General features: G+C 42.2%; 1 protein-coding gene across 1 annotated transcript in view; it reads right to left on the bottom strand.

The window, feature by feature from the left end:
- mgat5 (alpha-1,6-mannosylglycoprotein 6-beta-N-acetylglucosaminyltransferase) overlaps positions 1 to 16,682 on the bottom strand; it is a gene marked incomplete in the record, with an annotated part of 103,851 nt that overhangs the window by 59,263 nt on the left and 27,906 nt on the right. The window contains 1 exon segment of the mRNA XM_037696665.1: positions 5,609 to 5,767. Coding sequence (XP_037552593.1) covers positions 5,609 to 5,767 — 159 coding nt within the window.

Raw genomic sequence — 16,682 nt, 5'->3', positions numbered from 1 at the left:
CCCACCCATCCATCCATCCATCCATCCATCCATCCATCCATCCATCCGTCCATCCGTCCATCCGTCCGTCCATCCATCCATCCGTCCGTCCATCCATCCATGTGTGTGTGGATGAGTTTAAGAGCATTTTGTAAGGTGATCCAGTTGTCTGCTGCAGCAAAGTGCAACAAGGACAAAAATAGTCTATTGTGTTTTTGGAACGAGACCTTGATAAAGTCTGTTGATCTAGTCCTTATGACGGACGAGGTGCAGAAGAAATGACAGATAAAATAAAGACAGATTAGTCGGTGTTACCCAGCATTCAGAGGCTGTAAAACAGATGAGCGACTGCGTTTCAGAAGATGAAGCTCGTTTCCCAGGAAAGGTGTGAACAAACGCAATTTAACTTGTTGATTAGAGACGTTTATAGAAGTCGGCTTATCATCAAAATCACTCTGGACTTTATGAAACTCTCTGTTTTCCTGGTAACAGTAAAAAATGGGGCAGATTTACAAATTACTGGGACAAGTTTTTGTTCAAACCTGTCATTTGTTGTCATCCTTCAGATTAACGCTGGAAGTTAATAAAAGTTGTACTGTATAAAAACCAAACCTAAAGTTTTCCTGGTCAATAATACCAACAATACTGTAGTTTTTAAATGTGCAGTTGTGAAGTAGAGCATACCTAAAAATATCCCGTTTCCTGACATAATCTCGCTCTCCGACATAACACGGAGCCCAACACGACTGAGCTGCACTCAAATATATTCTTTACATCACATTTGTGACAACATTCGGCTCTTCAAGATATTTTCCAGATGTGTATCTGCGAGCGAGCAGCACGAGCACAGACGACCTCAGAAGTCGCGTCGCGTCTCTTCAGGAAGCTCGACGAGACGCTGCGTAGCACGAAAGAAAACCTGACAAGAGCAAACCGTCCGTCGCCTTTTCCCACAGTTGACATTCCTGATAGAAGATCTGCAGCGAGCAGAGGGGCTCTCCAAGGAGGTGCCCCAACGCAGAAGGAAAATTCACCCAAGTGTGCACGGTTTGCTCCAACGAGGCACGTGGGCGAGTGAGAATGTGCAGCGGATGGACCTGTCTGGGCTCGTGTACAAGGGAACGTCCTGAGAGCTGAAGCAGAACCTTCAACACCTCCTCATCTCAAACGAGGCTTCCTCTGTAACGCATAGGTTGCAACATAAAAGCACGTGAGAGAGACAAAGACCCACGGTTTTCCATGTGTGACGCATAAAACAAGGGTCCAAAAATAACGTGTGTAAAAGTTAACGAGGTGACGGAGGTCCAGGCAGCTCCACCGCTCAGTCACTGCTCACTGATGTGTGAACTATAGTTTTAATCAGCGGCAGCTGCTGCACAGAACTCTTGTTTGGGTCCAGCTGTCTACTTCACAACACTGATCATGATGATGTCATTTAATGATCAGTGAAGTGCGACACCGAACAGACTTTGAATCGAAACGGCAGCAGAACTCTTGAAACTGTGCCTGCAGTCAACCTACTTCACATATGGGGAGCAACATCCTGATGCTGCTCAATAATCCAGGTAGAAAAATCTAAAAGTTCAATCTGGTCCTCTGGACATTCAAAAAACAAAAAACAAAACAAAGCAAAAAAATGTAGAAACGTTTCGTCTCTCATCCTGAGGACTTCCTCAGTGTGAGGTGCTGTATTCAGCTCAGTCTCTTAAATAGCACCTTCTCAGAGTGGATCAACCAGTTTGCTGCTGGCTTGACGTGTTCAACTGTCCCCCTCTTACAATGCTGTGATTGCTAGTATCACTCAGCCCTCTGTGAACAGTAAACAGCCATCAGGTGCTAATGATCCATTGTTAGGCTGATGGTCCTTCTTGAGCATGTGATCAGCTGGTTCTGGTTGTCAGCAGCAAACTGGTTGATCCACCCTGAGAAGGTGCTATTTAAGAGACTGAGCTGAAAACAGCACCTCAGACTGAGGAAGTCCTCAGGATGAGAGACGAAACGTTTCTACATTTTGTTTTGTTTTGTCTTCTGAACGTCCAGAGGAGCAGATTTAATGTTTTTGATATCCAATAAATAAGTTGTGAATCCACTTGTTTGTGAGTTTTCAAAGATAGAAAGAAGGATCAAATCTGAGCCGACTTTAGATTCACATGAACACATCCTACACTCCACACAAAGCAGAAGAGCAATACAAGGTTCAGGAGAGTGAGAAGTCCCAGCTCCAGTCCTCGGCATGCCAGAGTTCCTGAAGAAGAAGAAGAAGAAAAGAACCTGGGGTGGAAGCGGCACAGTCCCCTGGCTGCTGTTCAGCTCCATCTTGATAGCAGCCTCCATGAAAGACAGGCGTGTTCCCTTCACTGTCCAGATTCTTATCTCGGTAATTGCGTTCCAGTCAGGAAGCAGCACTGCAGAAGCTGCCAAGGAGCTCTGCCTGCCACCCACTTCAAGACACAGCACAGGCTTCAATGGGGACTCGAGCGCTACACTTTGGTCCACTGCCAAGAGAGGGACGTGGGCGTCACTATGTCCTACTTTCAAAAGAACGGGTTATAAGCCGATTAGTAGGTGCATCTGTACAAATATAAATGCATTTATCAAACCGTTTACGGTGGACTACCCACGGGTCTTGGGTTTCTCTACTTGGTTTGGCCAAAACTCAAGCCAGTTTGTAGAAAAGCTGAACACGTGTGGTTGGTAGCTTCTTGATCTAACAGCAATAAAAAATAAAAGTACGCAATCAGCCAACGTATCTTGTTGAACGATTTACCACTTTTTAAATAATGTGCTTTACTTGTGTACTGCCTGCCACAGATGAAGCTCTGGCCACCCTACTGTCAATGCCAATCATTTGAGAAAACTACTTTTAACGAATATAAAAACTAGGAAACAGTTTTCTGAAATGATCGGGGTGGCCAGTTTACAAACAGTATCTGGTGGGTATACTGGTACGGTGAATACATGGTGCTGAAGCCACCTAAGATTAGACGTGGAAAAACTATTTTTGAATTGTGACCCTTCTTACACCTAAATACAGCCACACACCAAAATGGAAGTCATCACTTTGCTCATTTTTCAAGTTATAAAGCTCAGCAGATGGACGGACAGAGGGTTTATCCAACTCCCCTCTTTGCTCCATGACGGAGGACAACACACGTGATCTGCTGGTACTCAAGTCATGTGTTGGGAGTTCTACTAAAACACCACATTTTAGCTCAATAGCTGTTAAATTAATCTCATTTTGTGATACCTATGGGTAATGGATGTGGCAGCCATCTTGAATCAGATAAACGTGAAAAGCTAAAGAGTTGTTGGTGCATGTCCAATGAATACTTTCAAAGACATTTTTCCACCGGTTCATGAAATATTTTGCTTACAGACAGATAATCATACACTTAATTTTATTGCTATATTATTATTTAACAAGACGGAAAATGAAGAGCACTGTAATGCGTAGGCCTGTCACGATAACACGTTGCTGGGCGATTGTCTCAGAAAAATATTGTGATTAACGATAATATTGTTTGAAATTTGACAATAATCAGTAATTATTGTCAAATTTAAGAAGAAATGTTGGTTAATTTTGTGTGTAGTACCTTGTTTTGACCACTAAATGGCAGTAAAAGACTGTTTGAACTGAAGGATGGATAGTGAGGGAGTGAGCAGCGTGTCTCTAAGAAAAACGGGAGGGAGGCCTCTTGACGTGACCTGGGCTGTCTCTCGTCCTTGTTTTTCAGTTCTCAAAATGGCGGATGCCCGGTGTGGTTTGAGCTCTTTAGCATTTTTCACACAAAGCTTTTAATAAAATTAATCAGTAAACAAGTTCTCAGCTTCTTTTAGCAGAGAAAAAATACTTTGTACACAAATTCACAGGTTTCAACTGTGAATTTTGGAGCTTTGACAAGACGGAGGTTCCCCCCACGAGGTCGGCCTGTTAGCTTAGATCGTAGCTTAGCTTAGCTCGTAGCTTAGCTTCTCAGCGTAGCTGCTTTTAACGTCCAAAAACACAATTTTGGACGTTAAAACAGATTTTAAAGAGAAAGGGAGGTGTCAGTGAAGAACCGGAGCTGAGCCTTTTATCATCCAGAGTCTTCAGTAGAAAGAGACACGAAGAAACGATAAAGCCGATAAATGAAAATGAGGTCGATCATTTTCATTTATCATGCGATTAATTGATTGTTGATCGCGACAGGCCTAGTAATGGCACTTTAAATGGGCTGCTGAATTCATACCATCTGCTCACAACAGGCTCATGTTCAGGCTGCTGTTTAATATAGCGTATTATTGGGCTGCAGCTATGGTGCAGGGGTTAAGAGCGCGGGTCACGTTCCAGGCTAGTCCTCATAGCAGCGTCGCGGGTACGAATCCCGGTCCCGACAACCTTTCCGCAGCGTCTCCCCCTCTCTCACCCCGTTTCGCCCTCTACAACAAAAATCGGCCAGTAGAGCAGAAAAATTGGAAAAAATTAAATAAAATATTAATAATATACTGTATTATTTTACATTATTATAGTTTAGCATCTATCTTAGATCCTTGTATACCGTTTCTTTTTTATACTTTATATTTTAGCTATTTTGTGTGCACCGTTAATCAATTAGTGCTTTATATCAGCCATCAACAAACCTCAACTACCAATTGCTTCAGGCCAATTTGCGTTTGGAAACAGCTGGTGTACTTTTTTAAATTCCTCAGCGCATCAGAGTCGATCGCAAACTCGCATCATTTCCATATTCAGACATTTTTATTATCAAACAAAGACGAGGCCGACCTTCCAAAGAGCGAGCGATCGCTTCCAAAAGTTTCATTAATGTCAAAGCGGTGGAACCAAACGTCTCGCAGAAAGATGGAAACTGTGGTTTTAGTGGTTTTACGAACAAAAGTGAACATTTCCGTTTCAAACGACACATCTGGCAGAGTCTGCCTTGGGTTTTTGACGTCGACTCTTAAAGTAAAGCAGCTGTCACCACGAGAGTTTAATGATTTGTAGTAAAGACAAAGAGTCGAATCTTGTTCTGTGTGGCAGGAATACAAAATACACATTTATAGTGTGTAATGTAGGTCGGAGCAGGTCTGAACATGTAGGGACCAGGTACTCAATGAGCAACTCCTAAAGGAGCGTTCAAAACTCATACAGCTGTGCTCAGAAGTTTACATACCCTGGCAGAACGGGACTTTCTGAGAATATAATGAAAACACCAAAGCTTTTCTTTCACTCACTCAGTGGTTGGGTGACAACATTTATTCACAACAACAGAAAACAGCCCTGATCATAAATGACATACTCTAGTTTTAATCCTGTGCATTGCCTCATCGATGACAACTTCAAGGCTTTTGTGACGCTTGTGGATGAGACGCTATTGTCTCACATGGTAAGATGCCCATTGTTCTTGGCAAAACGTCTCCAGTTCCTGTAAACTCTTGGGTTGTCTCCCATGAACTGCATGTTTGAGAATAAACTGCATCGTTAACCACCAACCATAAGTCAGAGAAAGGTTTAGTGTTGTTCGTATCCTCTGAAGAATGGAACAAACAAAGTTCTGCCAGGGGATGAAAACTTTTGAGCACAACTGTTGGTGCTCCAACAATCCTGCCATTTCAAGGCAAACGGAAAACAAACGTTTCCAGCACAAACCTGCCACGTTCACTTTTTCTGGGTTTCCGGAGCTCGGCGAGACGGTGCCATTGGTCAGGTTACTTCCCGTGCCGTTGTAGATGTTCTCCACCTTGGACTCGAGCTTGCCGAGCCTGAGCATGATGTTGTCCAGCAGCACCGCCAGGGTCTTCTTCAAGTCTGCAGGCAAACAACGAGCACCTTCAGTTCATCAAACGTCCAGAGTTCCTACAAATATATCGCCTAAAAACTCCACACTGTTCGGGACTCAGTTGAATACATGAATATTGAATAAAATATGTTGAATATTATCCATTTTGGGGCCACTTTTTATTTATTTCACCAACAAAAGGTCAGTAAATTTAATGTCATTTAACATATTCATATATTAGCCCTAGGGTTCTCTTTTATATCCAAGTACTTGTGTAAAAGTAATGAATGTGGGTTGAATTGTTTTCCTCAATATTGATTTTCTGTTTGGCTTTTCAACGCATCCTAAGAGAACAAACAACTACTGCCTCCTTGTGTCTTCAAAATATTACGTTAAAGTGTTTTCAAGTTCACGCATCTTTATTATCCAAGTGGCAATTAGTTTCACAGACAGACACACAAAACGTGCACACTAGACATTAGGACATTAAAACACCCGTAGAGAAATCATCATTGGTCGTTGACAATAGGCCTGTCACGATAACACACGTTGCTGGACGATTAATTGATTTATTGTTTATCGCGACAGGCCTAGTTGAGAACCATGATCATTACAGGGATGAATGAGTTTTTCAGTCTGTTCGTTCCACATCTGGGCTGCAGATACCTGCGTCCAGATGTGGAAGCAACCTGAACTCACCATGGAGTGATGATCAGGATCTGCCAGAATCAGCCTGGCCTTGTAGTTCTGTATGTATGTTTGATATTGCATTGAGTTGCCTTTACATGAAACAATGATGAGCGGTGTGGTTCCTTTAGGAGAGAGAGATTATAAGGGGCGAGTGAGGTACTGTTTGTCTGTATAGGTAGTATCCCACTGAGATGCAAATGTTGGAAACTAGTTTGAAAACCAAAATTATGTGAAAATGGGAAACTTTTCAGTTGCAATCTTAATGAATTTTGAGTGTTTGCTAAAAGCAAGATGCATGGTTTAAAAACATAAAAAATAAAAAAAAATATATATATATATATATATATATATATATATATATATATATATATATATATATATATTTTCACTAGCGCGACTTGCAAAATTGTATTCCAGCTAAAGACATTATCTTGTTGCCCCTCTCAGCCCACATCGTACCTGCCTCCTCACACTTTGAACCCACCGTGGCAGCCTACTCCAGTTGAGACCATCTTATCACAAGCAGAACTGGTTTGTTCCACTTTGGAGTAAGCTGTTGGGGGAAGAATCAGTTTTGTTGTGCGTTTCCTTGACTGATGAAGCCTTCTGGATGGAAGGCGAAACGTTTCAGCACAAAAAAAAACTGTCCTGATGACCTGACTGAAAAATGTTGGATTACTAGAACCTCCTTCTTCCACCTGCGTAATATCACTAACATTAGAAACATCTGATCTAAAGATGATACAGAAAAACTGGTCCATGCATTTGTCACGTCTAGACTGGACTATTGCAATGGTTTATTATCTGGGTGTCCAAATACTTCTTTAAAACGTCTTCAGTTGATCCAAAATGCTGCTGCCAGAGTCTGAACTGGAGTTACTGGGAGAGATCATATCTCTCCAGTTTTAGCTTCTCTCCATTGGCTTCCTGTCAAATCCAGAATAGAATTCAAAATCTTACTTCTAACCTACAAAGCTCTCAACAACCTAGCTCCATCTTTTATTACAGATCTTATTGTTACATATTTTACTAACAGAGCACTTCGCTCTCAGACTGCAGGTTTACTTGTGGTTCCTAGAGTTTCCAGCAGCAGAATGGGAGGAAGATCTTTCAGTTCTCAGGCTCCTCTCTTGTGGAACCAACTTCCAGTTTCTGTCCGTGAGGCTGACACATTGTCCAGTTTGAAGACTGGGATTAAGACTTTCCTTTTTGATAAATCCTATAGTTAGGGTCGGCTTGGGTTTCCTGAGCTGTCCCTTAGTTCTGCTGCTATAGGCTTAGACTGCTGGAGGACAAACTGACCTCATCTTTTCACTCTGCTGCTGTCTTTACTTACTCTGCTCAACCTGTTATGTATTTGTCATTATTTTTTCTATCATTAACATGTTTTCGTCTTTCAGATACACCTGGACCTTTATCTGGACATATACCTGGACCTATATCTGGACCTATATCTGGACCTGGACCTATACCTGGACCTATACCTGGACCTATACCTGGACCTATACCTGGACCTGGACCTATACCTGGACCTATACCTGGACCTGGACCTACCATTCTGTGTTCTTCTGTCTCTCCTTCCTGTCCTCTCAACCACCCGGTCAAAGCAGATGGTCAAAGCAGATGGTCTCTTGTCCTGAGCTGGTTCTGCTGGAGGTTTCTTCCTGTTAAAGGGAGTTTTTCTTCCCACTGTCTCCACTGTGCTTGCTCAGGATGGGAGACTGCAACGAAGCCAAGATTCAATTTGTCTGCAGGATTCCTTAGATAGAGAACTTTACTAACTGGATTTTATGTGAATGTTCCTGTAAAGTCCCTGAGACAACTTTGTTGTGATTTGGCGCTATATGAATAAACTGGATTGAAATTAAACATATTTATCCATGTTTCTTACCCAGAACTGAAAAATTAACTACTTAAATTCCTAAATACCCTTTTAAGACCGTGTTAGAAACACTGAATGTCTGACAGGTTTGGTGTGAATGTTAGATAAGTTTTTTCTGCTTCCTTCTTCGGAGTCCGGTGTGTTTGCATGCTAATTTGCAAGTGTTATTTAAACCAAAGTTAAAGTCAAATTAAAATTTCAACCTAAAGAAAGCCAGATGGAAAAACAGCAAAGAGTTTGTTCTCAAAAGAAAACAAGTATTTTTATCATTACTGGGTTTACTCTGCATTTGTTTGGGCATTTTCTAAGATGACCTAATTTACCATTATTGGATTTTGTACGTGGATGATTGAGCATGAACTTTGATGTCTTGAACCACTTTGGCTGTGGCTGCCTGGGAGGAGTCGACGGGGGGCAGGACAGTCCCCAGAAACCATCTCATCACCATCTAACAGGTTGTTCCACTAAAGGAGTGTACTGCTTAGTGGGTGAAACAGTTTACTTGGGACTCTTCAGACTGATGAAGCCCTCCGGATAGAAGGCGAAACATCTTTCCACAAAAAAGAAACTGTCCAGATGACCTGATTGACCATTACTGGATGGCCGAGTTAACATTTTAGTACAAGATGATCAAGAAAGGACAACGTGGTGGTTACAGACAATGATTTTCAAATATTCATACTGAACGGAACCATCTTGATAAGTTTTTGTCTTTTATCCATTTGTTATCAGGGAGGTCGACATAAGCAGTTCCCGTTCATCCGAGACAACCTACTTTTGTCTCAGTCATTCAGATCTCGCCTCGAGGTTGTCCAGTGGACAGCCAATGAAATAGACTTGGGTAGAAGTTATCTTGTCGCTGCAATGGATTTCTGGATTACTGAGCACGCATCAGGATATTAAACGCAGTGTTTCCCCTACCATTATCCAAGAAAGGCACCCGGCCCTGTCAACAGAGCCAAGCACCCTGCCTAACAAACCCCCCCGCTCTGTCACTTCCAGACGGGAAGGGAAGTGGCGCTCTGCTACACACTCCCACCCCTCTAGCATCTCCCCAGGACTACAAATATGTATTAAATTACACTGTTATTGAGATTTTTTGCCTTCTTTATAGCAGACAACCAAACATTTTGGTGGACAACCAGTCTGTCAAGAGGTCGTTGTTGGACCATCGTAAAAATTTTCTTATGTCTATCCATGGTTATCTTCCTCTTGGTTCATAGTCAGGTCAAGGGATAGCAGCTTGAACAAGGAGGTCCAAACATCTCTGTCCACAGCCACCTGTTCCAGCTCTTCTGGAAGGTTTCCAAGGCATTCCAAGACCAGCTGAAAGACAGTCTCTCCAGCATGTCCTGGGTCTTCCCACATGTCTTCTTTCAGTTGGACTTGCCTTGGAAACCTCCCTAGGGACGTGTCCAGGGGTCATCCTTACCAGATGCTCAAACCACCTCTAAAGGCTCCTCTCGATCCATCTTTTGTATACACTAAAATCTGGTAGTAATGAGCTTCTGGTTCTACCACAAAATGGCAGTAATGCATCAATTTTACCAACTGCCTTGGTGCTTTTCAAGACACGGATGATATTCGTAATCCAACAATGTCAAATCTCTTTCCGTCACAGTCGTGAGTTTTCTTCGAAGTATTATGAAATGGAAACCATGGCTGAGGATGAAATGCACCTTCCCAGCCAGAACAACTGTGCACTCCTCTGTGTTGATCTATTAAACTGGTGGAAACTGAAGATTCCTGACCAGCAGAATTAGTGACGGCATACAGGAGCATACCTGCAATTTCTTTTCCTTCACAAAGGGTGTTTTTGAATAGGTACACTCTTGGTGAAACAATTATATTTAATGAAAAACGTTGTTCATGAACACCTGTTATTTTTGTTACGGTGGTAACTTGCAGCTGAGAGATATTTGAAGGGAATTTCACTTCACCTTTTCTCCTCACCTGTTTGGTTACTTGGTACAAGAAAAAAATGCAGTCAGTCATGACCCGTCACCAAAGAAGCCTCACCCATCACTCTTTTTAAAGTGATGCCGTTTTAAAACAAAGGTTTGGGACAAGCTACAAGAATTCCCACGGTGAAACAAATGGCTTGCTACAGACTTGGTGTTGTGGCAAGATGTCCAGAACCGTTTCTGAGCAGCTTCACTCTACCTTTCTTATAACATCTATGGTTTTAAGCAAAAAGTATTTTAATTGTCAAACAAACAAAAGATCTTGATCTTTTTTGTTTGCATCTATTGTAGGAGGTGAAATGTCCTCATCGATAGAACTCTACTACACTTCAATGGGGAAAAGCTAACATCATCATCTCTGCCAAAGCAGAAACGTGGAGAAAAAATAACGTTCTGATCTATCTCACTGCAATTGTTGGGGAAATTATTTATTTGATAAGTGTTATTTTAGAGCAATATTTGCTTTTGTGAAGCTCTAGGCCAAGCATGTCCAATCCAGGTCTTGAGGCGCCACTATCCTGCATGTTTCACTTGTTGCCCTGCTCCAACACGCCTGATTCAATGGTTGAATACCTCCTCATGTTCTACAGCAGCCTGATAATCACCCAGTGGTTCATACCAGGTTTGTTGGAGCAAAGGAACCTCTAACATACAGAAAAGTGGCCCCCGACAGCCAGGATTGGACACCCCTGATATCGACTGTATGAAGTGATAGATTAATTGCCAAAAATACAGGCCTTAACATCTGCGGTTATTTCAATAAATATTTAAAAAATAGTGGAAAATCAAGGGTGAGGTTCTGCCTCAAGTGGAGGAGTTCAAGTATCTCGGGTTTTTGTTCACGAGTGAGAGAAGAATGGTGCATGAGATTGGCAGACGGACTGGTGCAGCTTCTGTAATACTGCAGACTCTGTTCCGGTCCATTGTGGTGAAGAAGGAACTGAGCTGTAAGACAAAGCTCTCTGTTTACCGGTCAGTCTACGTTCATCCCCTCACCTGTGGTCATGAACTCTGGGTAGTGACTTAAAGGACGAGATCACGGATACAGGCGGTTAAAATGTTTCCTCTGGAGGGTAGCTGGACTCTCCCTTAGAGACAGGGTGAGAAGTTCAGTTATCAGGAGAGACTCGGAGTAGAACCACTGCTCCTCCACATCCAGAGGAGCCAGTTGAGGTGGATCGATCATCTGGTAAGGATATTTCCTGGGCGACTCCCTAGAAAGGTGCTTCAAGCATGTCTGATTGGGAGGAGACCCCAGGGAAGACCCAGGAGAAGCTGGAGAGACTATAGCCCTATTCGCACGGTATTAGTTTTACCCAGGGACCACATGCTATTTGTAATAATTACGGAGATTGTCTGTGTTGCTAATCCCGTGTAAATTGGCCATGTCAGTAAAATGTACTGTAAAAATTCCCCTGCAAATTACCTACTATATTTTGCTGAACTCCGAGGTCCTGTGATAAAACTAATCCAACGCAAATAGGCATCTCTGCGTTAACTGCGTGACAACGCAGTGCGTTAACATCATAACCAGAAGATGTCCATACATTTTAGCTAAATCTTAGGCTTTGGTTATCCCGTACAAATGCGCCACATAAAAAGCAGACATTGGGGAGTAATTTATTTATTACACGGGGTCCCTAGATAAAACTAATCCCGTGCGAATGGGGTTTATGTCTCTCGGTTGGTCTAGCAACGCCTTGAAATCCTCCTAGAAGAGAGGGAGGGTGGTTGGATGGATGGATGGATGGATGGATGGATGGATGGATGGAAAATGTGTAAGTCATTATTTCCCAATCCTAGTGCTTATACTTTGAGATATCTTTTAACTTTGCATAAGAGTAAAATAAACTTATAATGTGAAAAGTGCATTAGATTTTTTTCTTCAAACGTTGATCCCTACATATGTTTTGTGCATAAAGAAGGCAGTAAATTGTAAACAAGGCAGGAAAAGCAGCTGGGCAGTACTGAGATGGAGAAAGAAATATTCAGACGACAGGCGAAATGTTAAAGCCTGGCATTCTCTAGTCTTATTTACCGACAGGTTTTTCTTGATACTTTAACCTGCGGCAGTTGCGTTGACATTTACACAGAAATGTTAAGCTAACTGGCACACAAATAACAGGAAGTACCGGTATCTTTCTTCTGTGACAAACCTAAACTTTTATATTTTACTCATCTTCATACATCAACAGAGCTGATCAGAGCGGCTCGTGTTACTTTCCTCACACGATAATTGCCTCTCGTCTGCCACATCCAAATGTTTTTCTCCCCCTCCTCACCGTGACCCATTAGACACGCCAGTTTTCATCACATCAGATTGGCAAAGGCGCAGTGAATCTTGGCACGGCACACGGGGCTGACTGTTAGTCTGATTTGGAGCAAAACCACGGACAGAAACTGACAGGGAACTGGATTTTTTAAAATATTTGTTTGGTGCCACACAACAGGATGAAGGAAAAACCCCAAGAGAACAAAAGAAATAGAGACAAAGTCCCAACCTTTGAGCAACAAGGATAAGTTTCAGGCAGCTCATCAACCCAGAACACACAGATCTTTCAGGCAGAGTCAGAGGAACGAGAGTAACGCATACGGCGCATTACACACCTGTCGACAAACTATTATTCAGCAATCTATAGCAATAACCCGGACAAGCAGAGGCCTTGTGTAATATTTGACCTTGATTTGTGACCTTGGCTTAGAGCCAGCACGATGAAAAGATGGCACAAGACACTGTCTAGACGTGGTACAAATGTGTTTCAAGTTTCGCTAAATTGTCTTAACCAAATGAGAAGTAATGTGCAGGAAAACAAAAACCTAGTTTAACTTTGACCTTGATTTGTGACCTTAACCTCGGAGCTGGGGTGATGAAAAGTGTACGTGACGCTCCGTCTAGTGCTGATGCACGTGTATTGAGGCTTGTCCAGCGTTTCCCCTTGATCAGCTCGGTTGGCGAGGCGCTTGTGGTATTTTATTTTTTTGGTCGACAACAGGGGGAGGGCGGAGTCAGGTCGTGTTGCCCGCCTGCTAGTTTGACGCTACAATGCTACTGGTTTTTATTGACCGGGGTCGGACGTATTTATCGGGTGGGGGGGGGGGGATAAACACGTCCGTTTAGGCTCCCACATACTCGGGCGTACTTCACTCCGCAGAGGTCCGCGCGTGCCCGATTAAATGAACGCGTACAACGCCATATCTGTGCAAAGCTCAATTTTTACGACTGAGTACGCGAACTCGGTGTCGCACAATAAACTGCGCGGCAATGGACTGTTTGTAATGCGACATCAATGTATTAAACTCCCCTTCTTCATCCCTGATCTGATTAATGGCCTTTTCTTTTGATTTTTTTCCAAGAGGCAAGCGATCTCTTCCTCCTGCTCCATTGACGCCATGATTGAAATGGTGAGAAATGAATGAATCTGTCAAGAGAGAGGTCGTCTCAGGACTGAACAGAAACATTCATCTATAAAATAATAATTAACAGAAACATTCATCTATAAAATAATAATTGAACATTATTTATCTGAGGAGCAGCTTTGAGTTGAACTCCATCACTGAACTCTCATCTTGAACAAGCATGAAGGCGACAGTGGAAAGAAAAACTCCCTCATGAGGAAGAAACCTTTAGCAGAACCAGGATCAGGACAAGAGGACCATCTGCTTCGACCGGCTGGGTTTGGTAGGAATAGATACACAATGGCAGGGCAAGAATCACGTGTTAAGATAGAAATAGTATCAAATGAAAACTATTCAATTTTAACGATTCATTTAAGGAAATGAGGTCAGTTTGTCCTCTAGTAGTCTAAGTCTATAGCAGCATAACAAGCCGACCCTAACTATAGGATTTATCAAAAAGGAAAGTCTTAATCCCAGTCTTAAACTGGACAATGTGTCAGCCTCATGGACAGAAACTGGAAGTTGAGCAGATCAGAAGTTGTGTGGTACAACAGCGTTTACGTGACAATGGAGACAGTTCCATAAGATGCCCGTCTTTCAGTGGGCGTACAATCATCATCGCCATCTTGTCTGACTTTCGCTGTAAAAAACATGCATATTGAAACAATCTAAGTGGTTATTTAGAGAGAGTGAAGGATAATATTTTGCTAACGCACACTTAACCTAAACAATAAAGCATCAACGTTGGCCAAAATCAGCTTCTGGGGTTTAGAATATTGAATTTCCATGGATTTGATGGGTCGTCTGTGAGCGGCTCAAGGAGGATACCCCGCTTTCCCCTCGAAGTCGTTCCAAATCAGATCAAAAGAAACGCAGGAAGCACAGAGCCTCCGGCTGTCATCCCATCTAATCAAGGCTTTGAAATGGATTTTATGTAGTGTTGGCCAGTAGTCAGCACACTGACCAAACAACGTGGAACTTGATCCACCGTGCAGGGAAGCCAAACAAACTGGACAGGAAACGGCTTCCTGGAAGGACTGGTTTTATATTATATATATATATATACATATACATACACACACTGAAAGTGCTTGGTGCTCAACCTCAAATTAATAACTTTGTCAGAGTGAAAATAAACTATACACTTAGATTGTTGTATACAGAATAATTAGCAGGATCTTTGAGAACATGCCAACAACTTAAATGTCCTTGAGAAAGCAAACCGTGCTCAATCTAAAGGCAGACGAGCTCGTTTTCTTCGATACGCCTGCATCTGGTTTAGGTTCACAGGGAGCAGATTTAATCTCCAGGAGCTTTACTGGATGCTGCCGTTTCTCTGGGAATTAGACAACAATCAATTCCAATCTCAGGTTTGTAATGAAGCTTCCCATCAAGCCATACAGGTCTATTAATGGCACGAAGAACTTATCGACGGGCCTTCTGGACCTGTGCTAACACAGTCTTAGGCTCTGATGCAGCTGGATCACGGGAACTCTTCCAGGCTGGACGTATTTTTTAGATTTCTAACCTCTCGTTCCAGCTCAGGAGGCCAACCGCTGGAGCAAGTGAATCAAATATCAAGAGATCAAATTTGAAACGCACAATGCTTTTGTTTTGACTAAATATATGGTTATACATTAAACTAAATAATTTAATTGCCTTTTTATTATATGCCAGTTATATTCCCCTTCAATAACTTAATTTCATGACGGTGGTGTAAGGATGCACTAATGGATCAAGCAGTGAATGAAAATGGTTGATTTGTAACTTGACCAAGGACCAGTCTGACCAGCCGGTATATCCAGATCAGTGTTCCCTACCATTATCCAGGAGGGCGCTCCGCCCTGTTAACAGAGCCGAGCTCCTCGCTTACCAACCCCCCCATCCCCCACACAGCTCCGCCACTTCTGGACGGGGAGCGGAGATTAGCATCTGAGCTCAAACTCCAATCCCCCCCCCCCATCTCCCCACCCCATTGACAACTGCCACCATACAAAAACCACCATGATAAGATGCATATTAAACTAGACTTGTTTGGCTCATGAATGCAACGTTGCTAGGTGGGTACTGAGTACTAGTGCGTGGTGGTAAACGTTTCACTAGGAGAAGAGTCAAAGTCGGTTCACTTTAATGTACTGAGGAAGGCAAAACAAGGAATTGGTTTTTAAGAAGTAATCTCATTATTTTTATTTGGGTTTCATTTGTGTAAGAAAAACTCGTAAGTACATTTTCTATTATTTCTAGCCCTCTACGTCTTCATTCATGCCGTTTTGAAGAAAATGTCAACTTAAACACTGTCAACGTTCTCATATGAACTCAGAGTTAGAGTTTCAATTCTACAAAAATAAGTGTATGTTATGAACTGTAGTGCTTGTAAAAAAACACAAACTGGCCAAAGTCGTAGGAAATGTGAAATCAGAACCGGCCTAGAAAACATTACTTGGTGTAACTTTGGTCTGAATGTTTTACAAGTGTCTCTGCCGGTTTAAAACCAAAAGATTACAAAGAAGCCACATTCAGCTCAGGAGACGTGTCTATGATGCAACTTGTGACAATGGGTTGCAGGGGTACTTGAATATAGGGGGGGGGGGGGGTGTATTCAACCCACTGTGACTTCCTGACCACTCAAACATAATAGGAATCATCTGGATGGGAGAAGTGCCTCATGCTGGGAGTGGCACAAACCTTGTATAATGTTTGACCTTGATTTGTGACCTTGATCTTGGAGATGGGGTGATGAAAAGTGTGTGACACTTTGTCTAGCAATGATTCATGCGTGTGTGGAGTTTTGTTAAATTATCTTGAGCGGATCTGAAGTGTTGGGTGGGACATGGAAAAGTTTACGGGCATTTACTTCAGCCTTTCGGCAGGCATATACATATATACATGTATATATATACATATATACATATATACATATATACATATATACATATATATATATACATATATACATATATATATATATGTATATGTATATATGTATATATGTATATATATACATATATACAT

Source organism: Nematolebias whitei, chromosome 23 (assembly GCF_014905685.2).
Source record: "Nematolebias whitei isolate Nwh7 chromosome 23, NemWhi1, whole genome shotgun sequence".
NCBI classification, from domain to species: domain Eukaryota; kingdom Metazoa; phylum Chordata; class Actinopteri; order Cyprinodontiformes; family Rivulidae; genus Nematolebias; species Nematolebias whitei.
Note: the sequence above shows the minus strand (reverse complement) of the source record. Positions and strands in the feature narration are given on the sequence as shown.